This window comes from Danio rerio, chromosome 13, assembly GCF_052040795.2.
Source record: "Danio rerio strain M-AB ecotype USA chromosome 13, GRCz13ab, whole genome shotgun sequence".
NCBI lineage: Eukaryota > Metazoa > Chordata > Actinopteri > Cypriniformes > Danionidae > Danio > Danio rerio.
Genome location: NC_141033.1, coordinates 44,843,531 through 44,859,850, shown reverse-complemented (window position 1 = coordinate 44,859,850; position 16,320 = coordinate 44,843,531). Strand labels below are relative to the sequence as shown.

Genomic DNA, 16,320 nt, shown 5'->3' with positions numbered 1-16,320 from the left:
TGGGCTTTCACTACCTTTCTTTCCCTTTCTTTGTGTGTTTAATACTTTTTCCCTGCATCATTTCATTTTTATTATGCATAACAATTTGTAAATTAATTAGATTTGTTTTCTTTGCACATATCGATTTCTTTGGTAAATACAAACATTCGTTCAAGTCAACAGCAGCTTCAGAAATATGTTTTCTGAAAAGAATTGGTGACCTGTTCAATACTTATTTTCCCTGTTGTGTATACTGAAGAATACTGATGAATGTTGGAAACTGATAACCGAAGAACCTTGCATAATGTTTGTTTTTCCTACTATGGAAGTCAGTACTTACAGGTTTCCAACATTCTTCAAAATATCTGCTTTTGTGTTTAACCAAATGGTCAGCTATGTCTTTATTATATAAAAAAAGCTTTATGAATGTTGTAGATGCAAACTCAAAGGCAAACATGTACATTTCCTTATGGTGTAATTACGAAATTTCTTTTCCATTCTATAGTCTGCCGTTGGTTTGAAAAATTGAAATCTCCAAAATGATGCCACATTGGACAAGTCAGAATGATTTTCAAAAGAATCAACCGATAAATGGCTTATTTATAGCTGTCTCTGTACATATGTAATGTTTACCAGCGAACAACCACCAGATGTCGCTGGCAAACACACATACACTTAGAACTACACTTTTCCTGGACTACAACTTCATACATGCTCTTCGCCCACACACCTGCTTTCTCATTTAGCTTGATTCACATTCACACCTGAGGACTTTCAGAGACTGATTACACACAGTATTTAAGCCACACATTCACCCCTTCAGTTTGCCGAGTCTTGTTTATCTGTAAGGTGACATTACAATGCGTTATCCTGGTCTTGTTTTCCCGTGTTTTGTTCTTAGCCCTGTTTATCCTTGTCATCCTGTTTAGCTGCCTGCCTTATGACCTATTGCCTGTTTACTGACTACGATTCTGGATTGTCTACATATATCTGTTTGCTCCCGTATTGACCACTGCTTGCCTGACTGTGAATAAAACCTGCATATTGGATCCTACCTTCTGTTGTTGGTGTCACTCCCCGGCGTTACAGAAGACTCGGCCACAACATGGATCCAGCGGGTATTGCAATCATGCGTCTGCGTCAGGAAGCACGGTCCATTGAGGAGTACGTGGAGGAATTCATCGAACTGGCACACATAACATCCATGAGTGAGTTATGTTTGATGATATTCTTTCGTGGAGGACTTTCTGAGCCCCTTTATTCCATCATGCCTTTGCACGAACCCCATGGGACATTAGAAAATTATATTGATCTGGCGCTGCAACTTAGTGGGTCCCCCTTCACCGTAGGCGAGGTGGAGGAAACCCCTAAATGTTTTTTGGGGGGGGCAATAGACAGCAAGACCCGCCAGCTGCGGGGCTTGCAATCCCCTCTACTAACAATATTATGCTGTCATCTACTATACTCATGTCCCCTGTTCACCAGCCCAGTTCTCCATGTCACAAGATGGCCGCCTCCTGTCTGTCAGCTCACAAGATGGAAACCTCCAGTCCTCCAGCTCACAAAATGGCCGCCTTCAGTCCTCCAGCTCACAAAGTGTTCACAACCAGCCCTCCAACTCACAATGTGGTAAACGCCAATCTGCCACCAGCTCACAAGATGGCCGACTCCAGTCCTCCAGCTCACAAGATTGCCGACTCCAGTCCTCCAGCTCACATGATGGCCGACTCCAGTCCCCCAGCTCACAAGATGGCCAACTTTAGTCCTCCAGCTCACAAGATGGCCGACTCCAGTCCTCCAGCTCACAAGATGGCTGACTCCAGTCCTCCAGCTCACAAGACGGCCGACTCCAGTCCTCCAGCTCACAAGACGGCCGACTCCAGTCCTCCAGCTCACAAGATGGCCGACTCCAGTCCTCCAGCTCACAAGATGGCCGACTCCAGTCCTCCAGCTCACAAGATGGCCGACTCCAGTCCTCCAGCTCACAAAGTGGTCACAACCAGCCCTCCAACTCAGAATGTGGTAAGAGTTAATCTAGCACAAGCTCAGAAGATGGTTTCCTGTTCCTTGTCTGTTCCTGCCATAGTTCCTGTTCTAGTTCCTGAAATACCATCACCTGAGCCACCAGAATGGCCACCACCACTTGAGTTACAAGAGCTGATGCCACCACCAGAGCTGTTACTGCCAGAGCTGCCACCGCCACCTCCAGAGCTGCCACCGCCACCTCCAGAGCTGCCACCGCCACCTCCAGAGCTGCCACCGCCACCTCCAGAGCTGCCACCGCCACCTCCAGAGCTGCCACCGCCACCTCCAGAGCTGCCACCGCCACCTCCAGAGCAGCCAGACCCTCCAGAGCAGCAAGTGGTGCTCGCTGCAGAGCCATTTGAGGAGAGGTGAGCTCCAGAGAGGGGGAGCTTAAGCTTGAGCTCCACCTTTTTTGCACTTCTTCTACGAGTGATGTCACTGGGGGTAGGGTTAGGGGTGGGGTTGGTGTACGTATTAAAACAGCTTACAGGAGGAGGAGCGACAGCTCATGCTCCCCCTCTCTGGAGCTCACCTCTCCTCAAATGGCTCTGCAGCGAGCACCCTCTCCAGAGCAGCCAGACCCTCCAGAGCAGCCAGACCCTCCAGAGCAGCCAGACCCTCCAGAGCAGCCAGACCCTCCAGAGCAGCCAGACCCTCCAGAGCAGCCAGACCCTCCAGAGCAGCCAGACCCTCCAGAGCAGCCAGACCCTCCAGAGCTGCCAGACCCTCCAGAGCTGCCAGACCCTCCAGAGCTGCCAGACCCTCCAGAGCTGCCAGACCCTCCAGAGCTGCCAGACCCTCCAGAGCTTCCTGAATGGCCGCCCCCTTCTGAGCTTCCTGAATGGCCGCCGCCTCCTGAGCTTCCTGAATGGCCGCCGCCTCCTGAGCTTCCGGAATGGCCGCCGCCTCCTGAGCTTCCTGAATGGCCGCCGCCACCTGAGCTTCCTGAATGGCCGCCGCCACCTGAGCTTCCTGAATGGCCGCCGCCACCTGAGCTTCCTGAATGGCCGCCGCCTCCTGAGCTCCCTGAATGGCCGCCTCCTCCTGAGCTCCCTGAATGGCCGCCTCCTCCTGAGCTCCCTGAATGGCCGCCTCCTCCTGAGCTCCCTGAATGGCCGCCTCCTCCTGAGCTCCCTGAATGGCCGCCTCCTCCTGAGCTCCCTGAATGGCCGCCTCCTCCTGAGCTCCCTGAATGGCCGCCTCCTCCTGAGCTCCCTGAATGGCCGCCTCCTCCTGAGCTCCCTGAATGGCCGCCTCCTCCTGAGCTCCCTGAATGGCCGCCGCCGCCTGAGCTCCCTGAATGGCCGCCGCCGCCTGAGCTTCCTGAATGGCCGCCGCCGCCTGAGCTTCCTGAATGGCCGCCGCCGCCTGAGCTTCCTGAATGGCCGCCGCCGCCTGAGCTTCCTGAATGGCCGCCGCCGCCTGAGCTTCCTGAATGGCCGCCGCCGCCTGAGCTTCCTGATTGGCCGCCGCCGCCTGAGCTTCCTGAATGGTCGCCTCCTAAGCTTCCTCAATGGCCACAGCCTCATCATCCAGGGCCACTGCAGCTCCACGCTCCAGGCCCTCCGCTGCTCCACGCTCCAGGCCCTCCGCTGCTCCACGCTCCAGGCCCTCCGCTGCTCCACGCTCCAGGCCCTCCGCTGCTCCACGCTCCAGGCCCTCCGCTGCTCCACGCTCCAGGCCCTCCGCTGCTCCACGCTCCAGGCCCTCCGCAGCTCCACGCTCCAGGCCCTCCGCAGCTCCACGCTCCAGGCCCTCCGCAGCTCCACGCTCCAGGCCCTCCGCAGCTCCACGCTCCAGGTACGCCCCCGCTGCATGGTCCTGGCCCTCCATCCCTCCCCCTGTTCCGCCTCCGCTCCACCTCCCGCCTGAACAGTATTAGGAGTGTCTGGAAGCCACTCCTTAGAGGGGGGGCTCTGTAATGTTTACCAGCGAACAACCACCAGATGTTGCTGGCAAACACACATACACTTAGAACTACACTTTTCCTGGACTACAACTTCATACATGCTCTTCGCCCACACACCTGCTTTCTCATTTAGCTTGATTCACATTCACACCTGAGGACTTTCAGAGACTGATTACACACAGTATTTAAGCCACACATTCACCCCTTCAGTTTGCCGAGTCTTGTTTATCTGTAAGGTGACATTACAACGCGTTATCCTGGTCTTGTTTTCCCGTGTTTTGTTCTTAGCCCTGTTTATCCTTGTCATCCTGTTTAGCTGCCTGCCTTATGACCTATTGCCTGTTTACTGACTACGATTCTGGATTGTCTACATATATCTGTTTGCTCCCGTATTGACCACTGCTTGCCTGACTGTGAATAAAACCTGCATATTGGATCCTACCTTCTGTTGTTGGTGTCACTCCCCGGCGTTACAACATAAAGCCGAGATAAGAAACAGCATTTTATCTTCAGTTTGCAATCAGTTGCCGATCATTTCACAGCAGCCTTGCTCTTCTCCACCTGCCTGACACACCTGATAAAATCTGATGCACAAGAGTGGTGCTAATGAAAGCGTGAGCTATTTACGTGCACAATCGCCGCCTCTGCTCATGTGTCGGACACCTTCAGACAATAGGCTTTTAGTTGAAAAAGGTCCTCATTAAGCAGCGTGTCGGCCCCTTTGCTCTGCTAAATCACTGCAGTTTAAATGTGTTTACAAAAGAACAAGAGAAAATGATGAAGGTTAAAGACTGGCAAGAAGAAACCATGAGGTGACGCATGCAAACCACAGATTAGAAAGGAGATCATGGTCAATTTAGAGAAAATTCAAAAGGGTCCATGAAATGCATGAAATACATACTTGAAGACACTAAATCGGTCAGCGCTAAAAGCCTAGAAGTGCACCGCCATATAGCACCAAGGTGACCCGAGTTCAATTCCTGGCTCAAGGTCCTTTGTTGATCCTTCCCCTCCCTCTGCTCCCCATGATTTCCTGTCAATTCCTTACACTTATCTATCCATTTAAAGGTTGAAAATCCCTGAAATATCTACATACTAGTTGTTTAGATATTACATTTGGATTTCAATGTGCTTCCTGACTGTTTGAAAAGTGTTGTATAAAGTACCATTTTAAAAATCCCCGTAAATGAGCAGTTTTCTGTATTTTGTGTTTTTATTTATGTTTTCCCCCTTCATGCTTTTGAATTGCATTATGGGACATTTTTTAATAATTTTAAACGTGTGAAGAGATATATTGTCTGGGTTGGAGTTGTATATTACGGTACAAAAACCTTAAAATAGACTACCAGTAAATCATTTGTTCTTTTACAGACTTATTTCTCTATATATTAATTCTTAAACATTATATTGTTTCAAACTACTCAAATGTCAATAAAAGTCACTTTGTTAAATTTTAAAGTCTTTCAAGTCGACAGAGCAGAGATCAAGGTCTCATAATGCAATTCCCATAAACTTGTGAAGCTGCGCATCTATGGATTTGCTCTTCAGTGTTTGGACTTTCAGCAGTGTTAATTAAACCACACTAAACTGAACTTCAACACTGAAAACTGGCCTGACAGAGTTTCAGTTTACTAGAGCTTCAATGTTAAACTGCTTTGACGCAATCTACATTGTAAAAGTGCTATAGAAATCAAGATAAATTGAATTGAACAACCAAAAATAAACCGAAAACAACTTGTGAATAACAAAAATGGAAACTTAATTTACAGATATATTTTATAGTGTTTTAATGTGAGTAATATGGATGAAATTCAGACATCCTACTTGTAGGAATTCTTGTGTGGGATCATGGGATAGTAAAGTGTCCTTTGAATGCACTATTCAGAATCTCATTGGAAGTAGTGGGTTATCTGTGTTCTTTTCACCTATATTGTTTTTCAAATAGTATGAATTTGGACGCATTACTCTGCTCATACTGCAGCTGTGTGTTATGGAAGTATGTGGTTTCGGACGTGGTTTTTCATTCAAAGCAGGCTCATTAGGTTGCTGAAGGTGCATAACTAATATTTCTAGTGATGTTTCAGAAGCTTAAAAAGCTTGTCAAATTAATTTTTATTTAAATAAAATTTTATTTTTTATTTAAATTTTTTTAAATTTGCCTGAAAAACTACTGGAAAATTTGAAAAATTAGCAAATATGCAAACATCTTACATATTGTTGCTTTAATATATGATACATTTGCCCTTTATTATCATTTTATTATAAACACCAAATTTACTTTACCTAAGACATAGTTATAGTTAAGGCGTAATTAACAATGCCCCAAAAAGGTTCTTACACCATATTGTAAAGCTTTAAATAATTTATTCTTGCAATAAATGAAAAGAAAGACTTGATGCTTTGCAAAGCTTTGTTTGGTCATCAATAAAGGCTCGTTCACTAAAGGCTCGGTTTTCATAGATGTTTAAATAGAGCCCCTCGGGCTCGAGGTGAGGTGTCTGAATAACACTCAGAGCCGGAGCAAGCTGAACTGGCGCTCTAGGCGAATAGCGATCACATCGCTCTCAACCCAAAGAAAAAGTGAAAAAAAAAGTTAAAAAGAAAGTGACTGGTCTGCGGATGAAAGTGAGGACCGGGAGGGAGGGGGTGGGTGTTGTCAATGAAAGTGAGGACCGGGGGGTTCGCTGACGCCACTCTCACTATTCTGCCACCCAAGTCGGCCGCCTAGGTAGAGGTTGAAATTACGGGAGTTTTCCGGGATAAATAACAACATTGGTGGGTGGCTGGAGATGGGTCTGAAATAAGGGAGACTCCCGGGAAAAACAGGAGTGTTGGCAGGTATGCTTACACATACACTCTGCACTCTGACTACTTCAATATTGTTGACAAGCCATGCTGGGCATTTCACTCTGTCTCACGCTGAACGCTGTCGACCAATCACAACAGGCAGTCATCTGTCCAATCAGCGCAGATTATCTTCACGCTAAGGAGGGGTTTGGAAACAAATTAATCGCTGAACGAATCAAATAGGAGTCGCTGGGATAATTAGGTCAAAATAAATGCATATTATAAGACAATGAAAGTGTTTTTTAACCTTGCATGCATATTAGTTTGTTGGAGACCCATGAAACTAAAATATGACCCTTTTTAATAGGGGTTCTTTAATGCCTCGTGACTAAACAAAGGGCACCAATGTGATTTGTGCACACTAATGTGCAAAGTGGCAGGCGTAAAAAGCATAATTTTAAAGAAACTCTTCATGCTCGTTTTTTTTTTCTTTTTTGTTTTGATGCTTCATGTCAAAAACTTCTCCACCAATCAACTTCTCCACTTTTGTTTATGTGCCTGGAGCTGCTGAAGGTACAGCAAACACCACTTGGAGGCGCTCAACCTCAAAACAGTGGAGTTGATCCCAGTTTCACTTTCATTCAAGGAAACTGATGATGCACTGAGGCAAAATGAATGTGGAGCTGAACCCAAAGAGCTGTATAACAAATGCACCAGCAACTACAATAATCTCATTGTGACATTGGAGAATAGCAAATAGGATTCAGTGGTAAGTTTCATTACACTTTTCTTTCATGGCTTGCAACTTCATTAAGTGCCATCTAATGTCAGGGAGTAATTTGATGCATTTACTTTGGTCAATGGGGATGAAAATCACCTGGGTTTGAATGTAGAAAAACATCTCGATAAACGTGAGTGAAAAGTGTCCTGGTGTGTACGAGCCTTAAAACTTACAGACAAAGCCAGTGCAAAAAAAACGTATTAGTTTAAGACCACTGCATGGCACATTATTAAAAGAAAGACATGGACTTACCATTTTAACTGTATACAAGATGTTTCCATAACAGTAGACCATGACACCCACTGGGACAAAGAAGCATCCAAGGAGGAAGAAGAGAATGAATGAAGCGTCATTGGGGTCTTTGGATGCCCAGTCCAGAGAGCAACCCAACTGATGCACCTCCAGTGTGTAGCGGTTCCATCCCAACAGAGGAGCTCCAGTCCAGGCCAGCGAGTACAGCCAGATGTGTGTGATTGCCCTCCAGGCCCAGGGGAAGTCAACCACCTTGGCATGAACCACACGGATGTAGCGCTCATATGCCAGACCCGAGAGAGTCATGATGGACACGATACCTTAAAGGAATGAAAGAGACACACTGTGACCTAGATAGACAGATCACCATAAAAGCGTGAAAAAATATCTTGACTATACTGTGACCATTTTTATGGCAATAAAGCATATTCTGCCCTCAAATTCTCATCACTGATGTTTGAGTTTGTTTGAGTTGAGTTTGTTGTGAAATTAAAAATAATGATAAATAAAAGAAATGAAAAAAATATTTTGTATAAAGACAATTAAGCACCATTAGGAACCAAAGTACCCTCTTTTGGAAACTGACAATATTTTTATGGCAATATTCTGCCCTCAAATTCTCATTATTTATATGTACAAATGTTGACTTTGAGTTTGTTTGTAATTGTTGTTGTTTCTGCTGATTTATTATTGTGAAATGAAAAAAAAAAGAACAAATAACTTGTACAAAGAAATTGTGACATTACTTTTATGGTAATAAAGCATATTCTGCCCTCAAATTCTCATTGAAAATTCTCATTATTTATATGTGCAAATGTTATACTTTGAGTTTGTTTGTAATTTTCGCAAACATTGGCTCATATTGAATATGTACCCATCTAAAATTCTGAAGAGCCTAAATTATTTAACTAAAGGTATGTCTGGTTGCATTTCATTTTTAAAATGAGTACTACAGGGTGGTATGACATCGCCGACGGCTTCTGTTCATTTTAGCACAACCAGCTGACTGCTTATCTCTGTGTGGATGGCTTCTCCGGTGTTACCAGTTTGCCCATTAGCTCACCGCATACATTGGTGGACTTGGTACGAGGAGCAGAGTTGAGTTCAGTGAAACGATTCCAGAAACCAGGTAAAACAAAAGCATTGAATAAATAAAAAACAGGCTAAAAATGTGGTAAATGCATGCAGCCACCATGGCTTTTCTTTTTCAAGATTGCTTTTGAAAACACTATCGGTTAGGTTTAGGGACAGAGGTGGGTGGGTCAGTCATTCAATCGACAGCCAGCTGGCCTGGTCGGCTGAAGTGTATATTGCACCCTCTGGTGGATTTCTGCAAGAAGAGGACGCGCGTGAGGAATTTCTGATAGTCAGAAAGCATACACATCGGCCTCTGGTGGATTTGCAAAAACAAAAACTGCGAGCAGACGTACCTACGGTTATAGATTTCGCTGTCCCCAAAATTGTAGACCTGGGTACGTATCTGCAATGAGCCGCGCTATTTCTGATGATTCATTTTTGGAAAGCATTAACAAGGATCAATCCTGTATAAATTAAAAACAGTCAAAGAAATACTGCATTGTTGTATGAAATACTCATTCAACCCAGGCTTATTCTGAAAATGTACCTCTATATACATTTCTGGAGACCGCCAAATACGTCCCTGGAGCTTTTTTTTTTTGCAGTTTGTGTTTTCGCGAATCCACCAGAGGCCGGTGTGTATGCTTTTTGAGATTCCAGATTTCCCTCGTGAGTGCCATTCGTGCCTGCTGTTCTCTCATAAATCTACCACAGGCCATTGTCGACTGACTGTTTCACTGACTGACTCCGCATTCCCTACACCCAACCAATAGTATTTTAATAAGCACCGATTGACCCACCCACTTCCCTAAACCCAACCTGCAAATTTAAAAAACAATTTAGAAAAAGAAAAGGCCTCGAGTTTTACCACATTCTCAACCTTTTATTTACTTGTTTATTTTATTGTTTGGCTTCTGTTTTTTTTTTATTTCACCACATTTTCAGCCTGTTGTTTATTTATTTGTTTATTGCTTTTGTTTCTGGAACCCTTCTATACAGAACTCAAACCCCGTCGTTGTGGTCATCTTCTCTCTGCATCTCAAGTCCACCGAAGTAAATAGCGAGCTAACTGGACAATCTGGTAACAGCCGGAAAGTCGCCCATAAGAAGATAAGCGGCGAGCTGTTAAGAGTTAAAATGAAAGGCGTCATACCACCCCGTATCGTTCATTTAAAAAATGAAATGCAGTTATACGTACTTCTGGCTACATAAATCACAATCTCCAGAAATGTATATAGAGCTATGTTGTCAGAATGAGCCTATGTTGACTATGTTGTATCGGTGAAATTTTTACTGATCGAAACATTTAGGATATATATTTACTTGCATGAAAAGTTTTCAATGTGTGTGTTTATATAATATAATTTGCTAATTTAACTCCAAAGTGGACATGTTGCTGACAGATTTTGTGAGGTTTGAATCATGTAAACTAGGGATGGGAAGATTAACCGATATGTATCGATACGCGGTCATGCGCGTGCGCGATGCGAGTGCATCGGTAGAGCAGCAGAGGATGAAGGAAATTTTGGAAGCAAATCGAGATGCATCGGTTTTTGCGAGATGCATCGGTTTTTCCAAGATACAACTTATATTTTTAACATAGAATGTATTTTTTATTTATTAACAAGTGTTGTCAACCTGTTTTTGGCGCATAATTTAATCGACCTACATAAAGTATGCATTAGCAACGGACTTGCGGATGTGTACACTTACACTACAACTCAGTGTATCAGGTGTGCGGATGAAGCTAGTGGTGCGCCCTCAGAAAGCGCGAGAAGCAAAGTTAACATTTTATTCCTCACTGAGTTTTAAATCTAAAGTATGGCAACATTATGGATTCTGCAAAAAGGATGGACGACTTGACAGGACAGATGCAATTTGCAAAATGTGCCGCGGATCTGTAAAATACACGGGCAGTACGACTAATCTGATATCTCACTTGAAGCGGCGCCTCGGTGTTGTTGTGGAAGCATCTTCCAGTGTTCCTGCATCAACTGCTTCCTGCTCTGCTTCAACTGTAGCTACCAGCTCCAAAAGTGGTGAGAAAAGCATTGAAAGATTTTTCCATGCGCAACAGTTCTGCTCGCTCTACGCTAGGGTTGTAACGGTATGAATTTGTTACGGTATGATAATCGTCTAAAACAATACCACGGTTTGACGGTTTCGCGGTATACGGTATGTTACAAATGTTACAAAATAATAGAACAGTGAAGCAAATTTGACTTTTTCCAAATAATATATTTTCAGTTACTATAAACAACACCACTTACAATGAACAAATAAAAAAATAAGAAAATAATAAATAATGTGTCAAAGTCCAAATAAACATGGTGCAAATCCTCAGTAAAAAAATAGATATAAATATTTACTATACTATAAATAGTTACATAACGAAACTAGATTCAATATGGAACATCCTTAGGTTTTATGTGCCAGCATGGATATGGTTGTCTGTGGATATGGATTTGGATATGGTTGTATGCAATGCAGACAAACAGCTGCACCTTCATTTGCGTCTTTTGAAAACAGCAAGAGCAGCAGTTCGTCTTTGCTGTGTCACTGTTTTGTCATGTTTCTGTGCTGCTGTGCATGCAAAAGTACTTAGTATGAGAATTATTTCATGCAAAACTTTTTTTTTTGCGTTTTATTTAGCCGTGCATAAATGTATGCCTATCTCTCATTCCGTGTTGTTCAAAAAGCTCGTTTTTGGTCCACAAACAAAAGCGAAACCTATGCTTATTGGTTGTGATATAGCGAGTTTGAACCAATCTGGGCATGGAGGAGGGACAATGCATCAATGTATCGTGTCTGGTTTGTCCGGAGACACAGTGACGAGCGTTTCTTTGTCAAATCAGCGTTGTCAAATTTTGATAACGTAACCGCACTGATTCCGGAGCCTCCGGAGCCGAGAGAAGCTGAGATTCTCTTTTTTATGCCAATCTTTGAATTGTATGAATCGGATCAGCGGATCAAAAGTTATTAAACATTTAAGAGCAATACTTATTTTTAGCTGCGGGCGGCTGTCTTGGTCTTTAAGGGTTAAAACCGTTGATATGCAATTGTTCATGGTATGATAATCGTGCACGTTCAAATCGTGGTAGACCGTCATACCGGTATATTGTTACAACCCTACTTGTTCATCTGCAAAGATATTCAGCCTAGTGTCACGGAGAACGAAGGTTTTAAACACCTCCTGTTAATTTTTATTTATTTATATTTTTATTAGCCTGTTGTTTACAGTGACAGTGATGTTTCAAAGCAGCATAACACTGCTAGTTCACGACCTTAAGTTTTGAATATTCAGTGGCAAAATATATCTTTGTAAAACTTGTTTTCATAGTTGAAAAGTTAAATCACAATTCTTGTTGTGCAATGGTAATCCTTTATGTTGAAAGAGTGCAAATATATACATTTATAATATATATTGCACTTATACATTCTGTTTATCTTGAAAATACTTAAATAATATGTGCTATAGGTTCTAAAATGGCCCTCTACTGTAAACTGACACTCTGGCTCTGAGAGAAAAGCCAGTTTGTAAAAAAAGTCTTGGTTTTACTTGGTTAATAAATAATAAAACTCATTCAATGGCACAGCATCCTCTTTCACATCATCTCATAAACTTGATCTAATTAGTTAGTGCTGCATTATCGCATTGTATCGTAATATGGGTGTGAATCGTATCGTGTTGCATCGCAATGTCACAAATGTATCGCTAATATATCGGATCGTATTCTTTGTATCGAGATGCGTATCGGATCGGCATTATAGCTGAGATGCCCAACCCTAATGTAAACCAATTGAGTTCAAATCCTCAACAATTGAGATATTACAATATTGTTTCTGTAAAGCTGCCTTCACTCTAAGAATGATATAAATCTTAACATTTTTATCTTCCCTTCCCTTATTAAAACAAATTAACAGTGTTTCAGTTTATTATTTATGTTATACAAGATTCAACTAAATGTTTTAAGTTAGTAAATGTAACTTAAGTTGACCTAACTTCAATTGAAAAAGTAAATTGATTAATGAAAGCAACTCATTTTTACAGTGTTGAAACAGTGCAACACAAATAATTTAAAACACAAACAATGTGCCTTCTCTCTATTACATGAAATCAAGGTCACATACAGTCGTGCAGATGATGGATTTCAGTAATCTCTATCATTTCTTCTCTTGAAGCAAATAATCTTTGAACTGCAGAATCCGTATAGACTCTTTCTTGGACAGAGTCTCAGAGACACATTTCCCCAATTACCCAGACATCCACAGTCTTTAGTGACAGAGGCAGGCCGGCGGGGAGGCAGCACTAACACACACGTCTGCCAGATGTACTTACTCACATCTCTTTTTACTTCTCGCAGAATCAGGCTTTGTAAATTCTATGTGGGAAAACGATGCAGGATTACACCCGTGAGTTTCCATCAACGCTGTGTTTATGTAAATGAGTCAATTCTCAGTGGAGCAAAAATGGAGGTCAGAGACACAAATGCCTCATCAAACAACGGTTTGTAGAAGCATCAAAGCAGACAGTTCACATCTAAATGGGTCAGACGGGTACAAAAGCAATCATGTGTGATGATGATCATTTTTGAACTTGGAAAAGCATTAGGGGTGACCTTGGGGGTGCAGGTGCAGAACTTGACCATCTATCTTTCATGAATGAGATTATGATGCTCTCCTTAAAGCGTATCCTCTCACAGATGCCTTGCAGAAATTCTGCTGGTTATTGTTTCCAGTCCATTAAAGTGGCATTATCTGAGTCTATTTAACTTTATCTTTCCCTATATGCCAGATGGACTTTTATTTTAGTAAGTGCGTCATAGTTGTTTACAGGCACTTGGTTTTCACTGTATAGTACTGAGCACAAAGGTTGGGGATATATGATAAAGTTAAATAGGGAAACTTATAAATCATACTCTTTTGATCATTTGATTTATGCTGTGCAGTATTAACTTGAATAAGATCACACATGATGATGATGCATGACAGACTAAAAGACAGAAAATATTGTGAAATGTGCATGTGTAAGATTTTCATCCTGAGAAATGTCTACAGTTTCATATATGCCCCTTTATAGTTTTAAAAACAAGAGTATCACTGTCCCCCAGAATTTGCGTAGATTCAAAAATAGATGCAACAATAGGTCTCATATCCATAGATCTCAATATAAACTATACAATTTTTCAATAAATGGAGCCATGCTTTAAAAATAATTTTAAGCTTTATAATCTGTATAATATTGCTGCATTTGTCTCTTCTACATGGTTTATTTCCTATTTATAGGCTACTGGCAGATTATCTAAATGCTTTTAAATAGATTATAGACTGTATAAATGGACTATATAAAGCTGATGTATGTCATATAAACAAATTACATAAGACACAAGTTCATATTTGGATTTCCCATATTTAAAATATAAGTCATTTATGCAACATATTTCAAAACATTGCTTTGTTTTTTCATGTTTTTTTATATATATTTTTAAAAATTGTTAAAATGTTACATATTTATAAAAATGTAAATAATTTCTTATTGTATGTAGTTTCAAATGAAAATATTACTCTAGTCATTAATGCTTTTATTACTGTTACCATTGATGATAATAATAATAATAATAATAATAATAATAATATTATAAAGGGACTCTAATAATAATATTAATATAACTTAATAATAATATTAGAGTGATTTCTGAAGCATCATGTGACTCTGAAGACGAGTAATGAAGCTGATAATTCTTTAAAATCACTGGAATAAATTATTAAATTAAATTATAAACTACTTTTGAACAGTTCACAATTTTTTTCCCCCACAATTTTACAATGTGTACTGTATTTTTGATTAAATAAATGCAGCTTTGGTAAGCAGAATAAGCTTATTTTAAAACATTTAAAATCATACTGACTGAATATATATATATATATATATATATATATATATATATATATATACATATATATATATATATATATATATATATATATATATATATATATATATATATATATATAATTCACCTATTTAATTACAAATATGTTTAAATATATAGGATATGTGTTATTATAAGGTATATATAGCCAAAATTTTAAAATATAGGCCTATTGCATATTTGACATATTTTATACACGTGAAATCCAAATATGAACTTGTATGTCATTTATAGCCTATGTAATTTGCATATTTTTTCATACATCCGACTTCTACACATTAATCAAAATGCTGTCAGACTGGCTTCGCGCCTTGCTCCTTGCTGTGTTCTGTGGCGAGTGACAAATGTAGGTTACGTCTCGTGCGCCCATTCAGAAACTCCTGCATTGACAAGCCGACATTATATAAATAACAATTCATTTCCAGCATGCATTGTCTGACAGCTGTGGTATAGCTACATTTCCCACAAACTCAATAATACGGCTAGTTAATATTTAATATATCCAGTGTTTCACTTCTTCACATAAACAGACAAGGGTTTGTTTCTGTAGTATGTTAATAACCTGGTTATATCACTATGGTTTGATTTGCATAGTCAAAATATAGGCTAATATAAAAGCCAAAATATAATAAAATAATAGATGTAAATTATAACTTACTATAGCTTAAATACATTATTTAATGTTGATTATATTTGTTTGTCTCCATTTAGCTTCGTAACACCAACAGATTAAATAAAAGTTTTCAGATAAACCGTGTGTGAAATATTAATAGGACTAATATCAAAGCAGTATCATAACCTAATATCATATCAAAGTTGTGATAAATGGTTTGTTTTTATTTTACACTTGATAATTCACTGATAATAACCGCCAAACATCTTTAGAAACCAAGTAGCCTTCAAACGCGTAAATATATGCGCATTTCTTTCTTAATTTGTCTCATAAAGTTTAACATTAAAACTTCCTCATGTGACTCTAGATAAATAAATAGAGACATAACTGACCGAATAAACTGTTGCTGAATCCATCCCAAACACATGTGGCAGAATTAAAGACCCATCTCCTCTTCACACACGAGACGAATGTGAAATTAACCCCAGTCAGGGACACCAGCAGGTCGCTGACACTTATATTGACGATCAGCAAATTAGTCGGCGTCCGGAGCCTCTTATATCTGGAGTACAGAATAATAACAATGATGTTATTACAAAATCCCAGCACTCCGATAGATCCGATGGTGAAAGTCAGGAGTTTGTAAGTCTCGTCGGCGAAAATGTAGTTATAATTCTCCAGGTGAGCCTCGGTCGGTGTTTCATTAAAAGAATTCATTTCTTTTCCAAGTCAACTCCCAACATGGTGACTCTCAATAGCATCCGAAGGTTAGTAAAGTGAGTGACCCGATTCAGCAGAGGGATTCAGGGTAGTAGAGCAGTAGTTTAGTATGTCAGTTGAATTCTTCCAACAAGGAAAAAAAATGCCACCTACGTCCAGAGAAATGCATTAGAGTTCCTCCCGGATCCACAAGAGAGCTTCAAGCGCGCGTGTGTTGTGATGGGCTGTCAGTGCTGAGTGAGTC

General features: G+C 40.9%; 2 protein-coding genes and 1 long non-coding RNA gene across 7 annotated transcripts in view; 1 reads left to right on the top strand and 2 right to left on the bottom strand.

Moving 5' to 3' along the window:
- Positions 1-7,896, top strand: part of LOC147834284 (uncharacterized) — a 20,199-nt gene extending 12,303 nt beyond the window's left edge. Inside the window, exons 2-3 of one of the 2 annotated variants that reach the window (XR_015506347.1) lie at positions 7,265-7,469; positions 7,768-7,896. This is a non-coding gene — a long non-coding RNA (uncharacterized LOC147834284). The remainder of the gene's footprint in view (positions 1-7,264; positions 7,470-7,767) is intronic. The other variant, XR_015506348.1, reaches the window with a different exon arrangement.
- opn3 (opsin 3) overlaps positions 1-16,320 on the bottom strand; it is a 26,496-nt gene extending 10,176 nt beyond the window's left edge. Inside the window, exons 1-2 of one of the 2 annotated variants that reach the window (XR_015505221.1) lie at positions 15,749-16,320; positions 7,734-8,053 (exon numbers count right to left, since the gene is read on the bottom strand). Coding sequence is in view for 1 of the 2 variants with exons in the window: in NM_001111164.1 (NP_001104634.1) it covers positions 7,734-8,053; positions 15,749-16,073 (645 nt within the window). In the remaining variant the exon portion in view is untranslated. 2 annotated transcript variants of the gene reach the window in all.
- Positions 601-4,389, bottom strand: LOC147841177 (uncharacterized). 3 transcript variants are annotated; one of them, XM_087279722.1, is made up of 5 exons: positions 3,558-4,353; positions 2,566-2,940; positions 1,851-2,224; positions 1,524-1,792; positions 806-1,411 (listed from the first exon to the last, which is right to left on the bottom strand). In XM_087279722.1, the coding sequence occupies exons 1-3, from the start codon at positions 3,819-3,821 to the stop codon at positions 2,009-2,011; spliced, it is 855 nt and encodes a 284-aa protein (XP_087135848.1). In that variant the 5' UTR covers positions 3,822-4,353; the 3' UTR covers positions 806-1,411; positions 1,524-1,792; positions 1,851-2,008. The 3 variants fall into 3 exon arrangements, with proteins under 3 accessions (XP_087135847.1, XP_087135848.1, XP_087135846.1); XM_087279721.2 differs by having other exon boundaries at positions 601-1,553; positions 1,768-2,346; positions 2,566-3,318; positions 3,582-4,389; XM_087279720.1 differs by lacking the exon at positions 806-1,411 and having other exon boundaries at positions 1,628-2,224; positions 2,566-3,885.